Raw genomic sequence first — 13083 nt, 5'->3', positions numbered from 1 at the left:
TACACAGGAACGTGACTGCTCTGGATGAGATGCACCTTTTTAATGGGTAACTGATTTATTTCAAGTATAAGACAGATGGTAGTGCTGATTTTGGACAGAGTTACTATCTACAGCTATAATAAATTCAGCTTACAATTTTCACACACTATTTAAAGTGGAGTCACTGGTACAGTTTTCCTGGAGTCTGACAATACAAAGGGGACAGAGAAATTAAGAAACAATTTCCTGCTTAGCCCTAGTGTACCCTACCGCTAAGGACAAACTCTTAATGACTCTGCTGTCTAAGCAAGGGTACAAGGACTGGAGGATAAGGAACATCAGTAGAGAAAGAGGAAAGAAGATAGACAGGACTGTGGACACAGTCCAAAAGAGATCAGCACTGGGAGGGAAATGAAGAGGCAGATGTATGCTTAATAGACTCCATTCTTTCCATAATAGAAATAAATTTCTCATAGCTGAGCCTTAACACTTTACCCTAACAAATAATTTAGAAGTGCACACACTTTTTTTTTTTTTTTTTTTAATTAATATGTATTTTGTTTCGGTTTTAGGTTTGGAAGGAATCAAACCTATTGTTGCTCTCTGGTCAGAGAAGTGTGTAGTAATCTTTAGATCATGGTCAGTAGGAATTATCTGGGAATATAAAAATTATTATTATTATTATTGTTACTTTGATTTAAAGAATTCCTTGGAAACAGTGTACTAAAACTAATATTAAATGAATCTCTCTATTGCAAAGTCAGTCTTTGGCCAATTATAAAACACCAGAATTACTACTGGTTATGACAATTCAATTTGGCTAGCTGCGCATATGGATTACTGTTTTCCAAGTTAGTGTTTATAGTCTGTTTTTCTACTCACAGGACCACTTTGCTTGAGTGAGTCCGTACAAAGATGGACCATGTTCTGGAGATGTGCTGCACTGGAGAAAGAAGTTGCCTACTGGCCTTATTTTATGGCAGGTTTTATAGGTTATATATATGGCAAAAAATACCTATAAAGTACTAAAGCAGTTTTTATGCCCCAGACAACCACATCCCACTTCTGCTTCTGCCATGTGAGTTCCCATAAGACAGGCAACTTAAACCAAACTCCACAGAGTTTTTCTAACAGTAGTGTTCTTCCTAAGCATCCAGCTTAAGAACCTGTGGATAAAAAGCCATCACTGCAGCAGATGTTTGTGGGAGAGTGTGCTTTGAATCCCGGTGTTGTAAAATGCTAAGCATAGTGCAACATGATGCTGCACTGCAATATATATGTGCTAGGGAGACTGGCTGAAGCTGCACAGACAATCTTAATTCTGGCATCACACAGCATTCAGGCTACTTGACTGGTAACAACCTTTGTCGTAGTTTCCCGCTATAGTTCAGTGCTCAAAATACACAGCACATTCATATGCCAGCTTAAAAACACCATGTAGCTGATAAGAACAAATCATTCAAAATCCTAAGAAAGAAAATGCTAGCAGAGCGTAAATACATGTCAGGGATAGATCACTATGACCCTTCCTTTCTAACTTGGCATGCAAGTCCTTCATTTTAACAGATTTCTGTCTGCCATACTTTTTTTTTTTTTTTAAAGTTATCATAAATATATAGAAAAGGTTTCTAAAGTAGGAATGGCCATACTGGACGAAAGGTCCATAGGGTCCCTCTACTGAGCATCGCATGTCTGGCAGTGGGCAGCATAACAAATAACATATTGGTACCTCTGGGCCAGGTCTGCAAGTACTGGCTGTGCACCAAAACAGTAAGGAGAGACAAACAGGGTTGACTCACAGTGTGGGAAATTCAATTTATGCCGGAAAGATTCAGAAAACCAAACATTTCTAAGTTGGATAGATACAATCTCATTACACTTCTCAGGTGACTGAGGGGACACGAGAGGAATCAGTGCATTTATGTGCTTCAGCCTCAAGAGAGTTATATTTATAGCTGTAACTGAGTGCTGGGTAAAGAAAGATTTGAAGTTAAATTTTATATTAAAAAGGACTTTAAAAAAATTTTTTAAAAAATTTTTTTTGTGAAGGATTAGTATAAAACAGTCCTGTAAATCATACTATGAAAGGACAGAAAAAATATTTTAAGGGCAAGCTGCTTCATCCCTAGAATGAAACTATGAAGCTGGCGAACTAATGGTACAATGTGTAGGAATGCTGCTGAAGTAGGAAATTTTTTTTCCTACTCCCATGTACTTTAGATCAGCTGATTTACAAAAGGTCTGTTGTTGTCACTGATTGATAAGGCAAGGCAATGGACTCTGTAAGTCTGTTTTCTAGTGGAAAGACTGTCTCTATCCCAGTGCCATGAGTGTGAGACAATCCTTCCTTAGTGTTCTCATGGTAAAAAAAACCAAACAGTTGTTGAATATAGCATGGCAAAACATGCAAAAAATCACTCATGTTAATAATAAATAGACGGGAAACACAACAAAGTCCTGGAGATAAATTTTGAGAAAAATACTATTTCAAGTAAGAATGGATAGCACAACAATTTTAAAAAAATAATATTCATATGCCGCTGAAGGTAAACTGGACACATATTAGCAGCCAATGTTTAACAGTAACTCAATATTGCTTCAAGAGTTACTAAGATCTGTTATGTAAAATCAGGAAATGAATAGTTTGGCACAAAAGGCAGCTCTGGCAGACGCCGCTTGATAATCAAAGCTCTCTTGTGACTCACTACTGCCAGGTCACATGAGGAAATGAAACTCTCTCCTTAATATATTCTGCTATCTAGTTTACACTTCAAACTCATGAATTGTAAAGGGACTGTGGAAAGGATCTTTCCTATGTATAGAGGAAAAACATAAGGAAATTTGCTGTGGCAGGAGGTACCTGCAGCCTGTTTCCTAATGACGCCCAGACAACTAATCTCCTTTTAAGAAGGAAAAAATTCTGGAGGGATTCTGAACACATCCAGGTGCAATTGCAAACACTGCAGAAAAGATGGAGATACTACGATGTCAGTTAAATATTTTGGCAGCCAAACTTTGTCTCATTTAAAGAGATACTGATTTTATTAGGTTGGTATTATTAATATATTCTCCAGCAATTGTTGATGGCACGTAGTTACCCAAATGAAGTGCACTTTACATTGTATAAACAACAGTCATATAAATTATCTTCTTATTTCTTAATTTAAAAGATAATGGCCAGCCCTGGTACTAAATTTGCATTGAAAAATCCTGGACAATAATACTGCAAATGTGGTATGCGAAGACAGAAAAACACAAGCAAAGTGTTGGGCTTGTTACAGGTTTTAGGATGTCTGTCTAACCATTAGTAAGTGATATGGGTCTTCCTTTCTTTTATTTTTTTAACCTACAAGCTGTGTTCTGAAACACAGCTGTGTAGAAACACCACACCAAACAGTTAACCAGCAGCATTCCAAAAAAAGTACACAGGCTCAGATACTATCAAATGGACTCATAAAAACTTCCTCTAAACTTTACTCCTCCTGGGTGAACAATGACTGCATCACATATTTATTGGTAGTGCATATCAACAGCAAGCATTTATATTCAACAGAGCACAAGTAGTTGAGTTGCGGGGCTGAAAAAAAGCCATATTTTGATAGAGATTAATTGGGAAGGAAACTTAGCTGTTGCCTGGGTTGGTATGTTCTGCACTGAAGGTACAGCTTACAGGTTTGCAAAAGACTGCAAATCACAGATCGGTCCTAAATATCTTTTTCTAGTTTGTACTCAATTACCTGTGAAGTTTTGTGCTTTCAGATGTAGGTCATAAAGCTTATGAATATAGCGAATATACATCTCTTCCTTGTTCAGTTCAGTCTTGTAAAAATTCTGCAATAAAATTGAATTTTGTAATGAAATGTGGTAGTTAATAAATATATGACAGTGGTTAAAAACAAAAGACTTCAAACATCATGCTCTAGAAATATATGCATAGATTTGAAAGTTTCACACATACAAAGTTATTACACAGACCTGCAGTAACATAGGAAGAAATAGTAAATAGGATAGTAAATTTTCAGTAGACAAGTCAACATGCTGCTGAATGTTGTTTGCTTGTTTTTTAATTTAAATTCTCATAGAACGTGAGGAAGAACATGATAGAACTGAAAGCTGATGGTTTGTTCTTTATATACACCAATCTACCCAAAAAATGTACCCGTATATTCTTACAAAGGCCACTTACCATCTTGCTGAAAGCTGCATGTTGATTTTAAAATATTGACAACAATCTGACTTTTGTATTCATATTTTAACAAAATATTACTGCCTGGTATGTCTATTCTTCCTTCTGTCATAGCAAAATGCCAGAAGGACTTTGGTAGCTTTATGAAGAACTATTCAGTAATTCAGAATTCATAATCCTGAATGAAAAACGTGATTTCTTCAGCCCTAACTGATGCTGGGAACTGGTAACTGATGAAAAAATATTGCATTGCATGACTGAAATACACAAAGTTGCAGTCTAAAGCGATATCCAGGACAAAATTTCTATAAGTGGCTAAAGATTTCTGGATGCATAACTGCTATTTGTTATTACATTGATAAAATATGGAATGCAACATCAAAACTTCTGGTTCAAAACATTTACTATCAAGCCCTAAAACAAAGTACAAATAAGTTACAGGGAGAGGAGCACAATCCTACAGAACTGTTCACAAGTATTGCTATACTCACTATGGACATGCAGCTGGAGTCTCCCTGACAGCCCATACTTAATGTTCAGGTTAACCTGCCTTAGTTAATAAAAATTTATAGGATAGAAGTATCTAGCACTGTTCCTCATCAGCAATCAACAATTTTTGTTCTGTTATTCAAATCACTTACTATTATGAACTCTATGTGAGTGGCCAAAATTTTTCCGCTATTGTACAGTATTCTTATGCTGTGCCACTGCTTCCTAAGCTGAGCTATTATCAAAGACAGAGGTGGGAGAAAAATTACGGAAGTATCAAAATAAAAACTTTATAGAGAAAGTATTTTTTTAGCTGACTTGAAAGAATTACTACGTATCAATAGCTCTGTACTGACATGCTCCCTTTAGGCCACTATCCCCCTTTATAATCCAGAGACTTCTCTTTTCCTCCTACAAGGTGCAGATCAGAAACATATGCTTCTCCTTGGAAGAGAAAATGAAAAAATATCTTTTTGTATGTTCATATTTACCTGCCTGAAAAAAGCATAATCTGTGATACAGAATTGTGAGTAATAAAGCATAGAGATTAAGACCAAATATGGCACTGAACTGCAGTGTGAGGTTTCTTGGCTCTTAGCCCTGAGCACTAAAGACTCCAGTACTTGTCACAAACCTGAACTACACAAATCAACTAGTTCTCATCTGAAGCTCAGCTCCGTCAATGTCCAGTGTGTCTGTCAGGCAGACCACAGCCAGACAACCCAGTCACAGCTCAGGAAATACATCATGCTAATAAAGGTGCCCTGTGGTTTTTCAATAAACTATTTCAAGACTTCAAATATAACAGATGTAGCATTCAAAAGGGGACATAGACGTTTTTCCTAAGAAAAAAAACAGCTTGAAAACAACATTCAAACAAGGCAATGTGGACATGTTCTCCTTAAAAGGCATGATGTCATATGCCAGTGTAAAGAACCACAGGAAAATATCCTCTTTCTAAAAAGAAGATATAATTTTAAATTAATAAAACCTGCAATATCGATTAAATGTCAAACCACAATGAGTACCAGATATGCCTGAGAAAAACTCCTCAGTGAGTTACCAAAAGTTATTCAATATACTCTCAATGCTTTTGTACAGCTCTGTGATGACAGAGTTATTTCACCAGAAATTCAGCTTTCAAATTGGAATAAGGTGATTCTTATGCATAAGGCACTAACTCCGTTAGACACCTCTTAAACCAGCTTTTCCAAGCAAGCATTACTAATGTGAAACCTACTCCAGACGATCCAGAGGGTAGGAGAGTAGGAAAAAAGTTCCTGCTTTCTCCTTTCATGTAAGTTATTGCTGCTGGTGCATACCCTTCTGCATATTTCGTGATGTGGCATAATTCCAGTTAATTTGATAACTTGGTTAACTTGGACAGTTCTGTTTCCTGGAAGAACAGTATATACCTCTATAGTAAAACAATGTAAAAATTCTCTTTTCATGCCAAGCAGTCTTCTCATCTCTGGAGGTCAGAATACCTTCAAAGTAGTGGTGAAAAATGAACTCTTGCTTCTTCCTCTGGACTTCAACTAATTTTAACATTATACATTCCTGTAATTTCTCATTGCATGAAACATCTTTTGAGTTGACAACCAGTTTATCCATTATATGGGCAAGCAAAAATTTGTGGGCTACTTTCGTAATTTCAATTTCATTTTCAAAATTTGGCATTTGTTGCTTTTCTGGTGTGCAAATAGTATTAAAATTTGTCTGAAAATTATTATTAGGATATGAAATCTGCCTTAGCCTGTACAAGTCATTGAAAATCCCATTAAAAGCTATTATGGTGTTGTGAGGTTTTTAAATATTTGGATTTTCTTTTTGTGCAAATCTTGGATGATTTGCTAATAATAGTTTAAAAACTCCTTAGTGACAGGATGAAAATAATCCAGGTGCTTTACAGAATTCAAATCATGCCAGAGATTCGGACAGAAAGCCAGCTGCTCTGCAGCTATGTAGTAAACATCATCCCTATTTAGAGAGAACTATTTTCCTACTGAAGAAATCCTTTATTCTCTTATGTATAACTGCTACTTAGAAGTGATACCAAATTGTTTCACTGACGTCAAAAATCCAGAATTACAAGTCAGCTTGTTCTGTTTTTTTCCCTAGCTAAAAATACAGATTTCCAAAATATTCACCATGAAAACAAGAAACTTTCCAAGGTTAATGGAAGTCAACCAACTTGTCAGTAGAAACTGGCCTCAAACCAAAATGTATCTTGTAAGCAAAAATGAAATCTTTTTCATATTACAAATTGGCACTGTTGGTTTCTTGAAATGATGATAACATGGGAAGAAGAGGTCTTGAGCAGCATTTCTGGCTCTTCTAGGAAGAGAACGGATAGCCTGCAATCTTCAGAAGATAGCACATAACATATGTCATAAGAACCAACCTGCATCAGTTATCAGGGAAGAAGGGAAACAGGAGAAACTGTGTACATTTTGTTTGGTCTGGGGAAGTTGTTTATTTATTTGCTTTATAAACTCAGAGACCAAATAAACTTTGGTGAAGTTTATCCATCAGGAAGAGACTGAAAACTGAATAAAGCAGTATTAGAAATCTCTCAGAGCGCAACTATAAAATGCTGAGGAAGACCAACTCCCTACTGTATCAATTTCAATCTGAAAAAAAAAATCAGTGATTGTAAGTGCAGTATTATTCTGTCAACTTCTATTCAAACTGCATCTAGAAGCAAGGTATCCCCTATTTAAATGTGTGGCTATGTACTAGAAAATTCTCAACTGAAATAAAAAAGGGAAAATGTATTATACAAACCAAAAGGCTAACAGTGCAGCCAATCTTCTTGCCATCCACTTCTCCCATTTTCATGCAGTCCCTAAAACAGAAAGTAACGAAAGTCAAAAGGAATGGCATCTATCCTCGTACAGTGAAGCACACCTCAGAAAACAGACATATTTGGCTTGGCAAGCTGAGTGAAATGATGCAACCCAAAGGCGTTTGGATGAACAGCTGACCCAGGTGTGTAAAGGACTTCATGATTCCTCTTCTAGGACATGGAATACCTCAGTCATCAGGAAAACCAACGTTTTTTTCTGGTTCTGTCCCTGATGTGCTAGGTGGCTGCTGGAGATCATCCGATTTCTTCATACCTTGTGCTCAAATCATGCCAGCGGGAGCCAGCACAGCTGCCAGCAGAGGCGGTTCTGTGTCCCTCCTGCTGTCAGGGCTCCTTCCCAGCCCTGCACTCATGCCTGCGCAAACCTCGGGAAGTGAAACAGGTGAGGCAGCATCTTTTGCTGGGTTGTTTTAAGCCAATGTCAGTCCTATCACCAAAGTGCAGCACAAAGACTTGCATTGCCACAGGGAAGAGAATGATGTGAATGAGGGAATGAGCAGGGATGAGTCTGCTTTCTTCACCTGAATTCGTTACAGAATTACAGCATTAGCTCCTCCTCCGTGGAAAAAAAAAAACAGAATGATGCTGACCTCCTCTGTAAAATGCTCCAAGATCCACCAAATTTTCCTCAGCAGTACTTTATAATTGGTATAATTTATTGTTTGGGGAGGCAGCAGGTCTGACCCCCAAGTCAAAAGTTAAAATGGAACTATGCAGAGTCTGATTATCACAAAGTGAAAAATAGTGTCAGTATAACCATACTGGAGCACAAAAATAACAGGCAGACATCACCATGCAGTCATTAAAAGAAATTTAACATAATTTTAAAACGTTCTTGCATATGTAAGCTAAACAATCATCCCAAATACTCTCATAACCACCAGTATGCACAACTGTTTCGAAAAATGTTGGACGGAGAGCCCTGGAGGTTGTAATCCAACGAATCCCTGAAGGGGAATAGAACTGCCAAGGGTTCTAGAAATTAAGAGCTCAGTCTCTTTGTTGATGAAATTGCTTTTCTTTCAAACTATCAATGAGGATAGTAAGTGGAGTACGAGGTCTTAGTATGTGTACCTCATGGAATTGAGGCAAAAAACTAACACTTAAGCTCTACAAAGTGCTACAACTGATGGCAATAAGGTAAGCTGAAACCTAAAGTTCTAGACAAAATTCAATAGGGACTGAGAAAATGTCTCTTAGTCTCCCCCTCCTAAAAGGGAGTATATGTCTCTTATTTCACTCTCCTTTGTTCATGTGGTACAGTAAGATGCGAGCTCCTCACCCACAGATCGTATCTTTGTACACATACTTACTGTGCTGGCTGACACTACAACTAAGCATGATTGACACAGTAATAAGAATTTTACATATTCTGTAAAACAACTGTCAGGTGATTAGTATTGAGCTCTGTGTCTTCAGACAGACTTGAGTCACTAACCTACGACCAGAAGTTCCAGCGTTCCTTGATAGGAAACTTGTGCAAGCCACTGGATTTTCATACCACGGGGAGGCTACTTGGTTGGTTTTCAGTCAAGCTTGTCTTATTGTCCCCTTGACTAAGCAGCTGCTGTCAGAGATCCCGAACATGCACAGTTGATGTATCCATGTGTAGTCACCGTTGCACAAGACCATCATATCTGCCTCCTAATATTTTGAAGATGACAACGCTACTTATAAATAGCGATAATCACTCACCTGTAGTCCAGTAACCTCTCCATGAGGCGAGTCACAGTGGCGATTAATGAAACGCCACTTTCTCTCCATGTTTCCCGCTCAATTTTCTTCAGCAGACTGAAAAAAAAGAAGCCAGAACAATTTCACCATTTATTTTTAACTGTCACTATGACAACCACTCTGCTTTTACCATTACCTTAATACCTTAGCAACATCTTCGACAGTTATGTTTTCTTTTACAAACACCCTCCCAAGAAGCACAATTTGCAAACAATGTCTTACCTAGGATAAGGACCAAAAAGTGGAATTCTAGTCCAGGAAGCATTGACAAAACAAATGATTTTTATATTAGCTGCATCAGGTTAAAATATATCAAATACCTAATTTTCAGAATATATTAATATCCCAAAGACTGAACAGAACTCTTACATAAAATATATTAATTTCACGCTGACACTTCAGAAAATGGGGAGTTTACATATGTACCTAGAAAAGAATATTTTTCAACTCAACATACCTTCTCAATCGGACCTCAACTTTTTAACAAAGATTTTTCCTTCCTTCCTTCCTTCCCCTCTAATATTTCAGTACGCATGAAATGTAAGAACAGGGAAGGGATTTTAATAAGATTATTCCCCCTCAACACTTAATATTTCCTTCTGAGAACATACTATCATGCACATGTAAAATTCCATTAGCTTAAACTGTCATAAGTTTCATTATTAAAAACCGTTGTGTTGAGTTCTTACACCAATGTAAATGCAGATTACACACCCGAGTGAAAAGATTTCAAAATGGTGTTGTAAGCAGAGCTGTCAGTAAAATTATACTTAATATTTCTTTCTGTTACAGGCCTCTGATTTTCACTGCTTAAGTTTATCAAATAGTAATCATTTGGGCATGGGTTTCCAACATTTCTTCTCTGAGACAGAACAAGGAAATATTACTCTACAGAGTTTCATGCTTTGCTGCAGGACCTCAGATGGATGATATGTCCACAGAGATATTTTAGCAGTCCACCTGAAAAACACACTCAGGTATGGTTTACTTAGAAGTCTCTGAAAACTGCCATATCCGTATACTCAGAGCTTTTCAGAGAGATGTTAATAGCATCTCCGAACCTTCTGCCTGCAGTGGGCAAGCTGTCAGCTCCACTGACCTTCATCTATACTGAGCATGTTCAGTCCCATAAAACTCCCACGCTCAAATTTCACCAACCATAGAACAGTGCCCAGTAACTCCTACATGCCAACTGCACCAGCGATACGCTCCAGCTCTGTTCAGCTCCGTACATACACGGGGATGTCGCAGATGCAATCCTCCAAACTGATTTGACCTAAATGAAGCTGTGCTCTGCTGGAAGCAAGGAGGAAACATTGATCTTCATTCTGCACCCTCGTATCAATCTTAGACTTACTTCTTAGATTTAGGAGGCCATCAGATGTCTTTCCCTCACGTTCAGAGACTGGCAGAGACAGACGACAAGGCCATCCTTAGCCAGAAGAGGCTGAAGCACTAACCTGGTATCTCTGCTTTCCATACAGAACGCACAGGCTGAATTCTCTTTTAAACCCCTTATGTTCCTTTCAATACAAGTTTTTGTGTTTAACAAGAAATAAGAGTAGAGCCTCTTACATTACTAAGCACTGATTACTGCACTGATTTTTTCTTTCTGTTGCCTTTCAACTTTGGGTTAAACAGGAACATTTCACAGCCTAAATTCATAAAAATAATTACCTACAGTTCCTGTAGAAAAACAGCAGAATTACTTCTCTTTTAAAACAGATGGTTTTCACAGGTATTTGACGAATGCACGTTCTTTATAAATGTATTGGCATATTCATTATAAATATACAATTTCTACAAATGGGTTGTATAGATACATTCAAAGTACTTATTTAAACTGACATCAATGTCGTCAGTTGAATAATTTCATGACTTGCCTTCTGATGCTTGCCTCCCCCTCTCCACCATACATCTTTCACCACAATGCACAGAACAAACACTCAAAATGAAAAAGCTACTCAGATATATCCCTTGGCTTCCTCATGGTTATGTCTAGATGGAGTTAAATTCCTGTTACTTACAGGTCCCAAAGCATAGCCAAGATGCTAAATTCTACAAGGCACTAAGGGGGACAAAGAACACAGAGAAACAATGAAAATGCTTCTGCCTTATCCATGCTACTATAGGCTAACATCTGGGCTCACCTGAACAGTTGCTAGTTTTGGTGTTGTTTTTTTGTTTGGTTGGTTTTTAACCTTGGGTTACCAAGAATAAGAGAGTAGAGTGGGGACTCAGAGGATGAGAGCTCTTCAGGGAGGAATATCAGACTTAGAACCATGTTCAGGCTAGCTCAACAATGTAGTGGATTTTATATGGCTAAGCCCCAGAATTATCCAGACCACTAACTCAGTGGCGTCTAATCCTAGAGGTGCCTTAAAACATCTGGATGTCCATTTTGGAGTACAAAGTCTTCCAGGTATAGCCAGAGGTCCCCTCATTTAGTCAGATGGGTCAAAGTCAAACTTTGCTGCAAAAGTTCAGAGATCAGTGAGGAGCTACCCAAACCCCACGAAAATATTCAGAAGGGCTCTATAAGACTCAATCCAGGCAGAGTTTAATGGGCTGGGCAGTGCTGAATTCAGCCATGCAATTGAGGGAAGAAATTAAGACCGAAGACAGCATATGAGCGGTAGCAGTCATCACTTCTATTCTAATAGCTTCAGGGCTAGAAAAATCACCCACAAACTGGCAGAGCTCAGTAACAAATGCCTAATCAGCTTGAATGTCTGCTCCATTTTGTTCAAAGAGGAGCCTCGTCGTCAGGCCTCCAATGGAGCTCACTAGCCCAGGTTTTGTGCTTCAATAATGTGGCCACCTAACCTTCAAACCTGAAACGGCTTGTGTTAGGCCAGACTGGAATACAGCTACAGAAGTAATAAACAGGCAGCATCCATAGGATTTAGAACAAAGGAGCTACTTGAGTACATCCCTTGGCTTCCAAGGATTTTGTTCCAACTACCAACTGTTTAATAAAGCAAACTCATTATTTTCCCTGTGCTAATTAACTCAGGAATTCAATTGCCATGTTACAGTGTAAACATAGATCAGGACGCCTTTCATACCATGATTACACTGCATAGCAATTACATCTGGTTTCTCATGATAGCAAAATGTTCACTACTCTGTGCTTTGCGGCTCCTCCAATGACATCAGGAGCTAATCACTGAGTGAGACATTGATTGAAAGACATTGGAAAGACATTGATTGAAAACAATCAGCAGTCATCTTCCCCCCTGCTTTTGCTATGTCTTTTCATTTGATAAAGATAATTCCATTATAAGCAGTGAATTCTAAGCACATAACATTTTAGGAATGTCCAGGGATGCTTATAACTTGTCCTTCAAAACAGAAGACATTGAAAGGAAAGATGCAGTGTCTGTCTCTGGAAATAAAGCTGTTAACGTGGAAGTTGAGAGATTTAAATTCACTTTCTGATTCAGACAAAATAAACAAAAAGCATGACAAAACCTGAAAGTGTAACACCCACTGCAGTTACTAGACTGTATCTAAAGTAGGTGTGTGCATTCCCTTGGCTCCCAACTGTATCTATCAAAACCAACCCCACTAAGTCTTCAGAAAGACCAGGTAATATTGCAGCATTTGCTTTCATTAAAGATTACAAAACCAATGCTTGCTGCAAAACTATATTATTGTCTCACAGCCCTTGGGTACATACCACATCTCTGTCACTTCAGCCTGAACAAGTCTGCTTTCTTGCACTGTCTGACGACACTCTAATATTGCTTAGTTTAAATTACCCATGGAAGAAATAAAAAAAAGAAATCTCAGGCTAACCGATCCCATCTCTTGCATTCGTCTC

The 13083-nt window shown here is 38.0% G+C and overlaps 1 protein-coding gene across 2 annotated transcripts in view; it reads right to left on the bottom strand.

Annotated features, from left to right (window-relative positions):
* Positions 1-13083, bottom strand: part of DOCK4 (dedicator of cytokinesis 4) — a 237028-nt gene that overhangs the window by 27751 nt on the left and 196194 nt on the right. For both annotated transcript variants that reach the window (XM_065633327.1, XM_065633337.1), the window contains exons 33-35: positions 9219-9314; positions 7442-7502; positions 3717-3810 (exon numbers count right to left, since the gene is read on the bottom strand). In XM_065633327.1, the coding sequence (XP_065489399.1) occupies positions 3717-3810; positions 7442-7502; positions 9219-9314 (251 nt within the window). The remainder of the gene's footprint in view (positions 1-3716; positions 3811-7441; positions 7503-9218; positions 9315-13083) is intronic.

This window comes from Caloenas nicobarica, chromosome 1 (genome assembly GCF_036013445.1).
Source record: "Caloenas nicobarica isolate bCalNic1 chromosome 1, bCalNic1.hap1, whole genome shotgun sequence".
Classification (NCBI taxonomy): Eukaryota; Metazoa; Chordata; class Aves; order Columbiformes; family Columbidae; genus Caloenas; species Caloenas nicobarica.
This window is presented reverse-complemented; position numbering and strand designations above follow the sequence as displayed.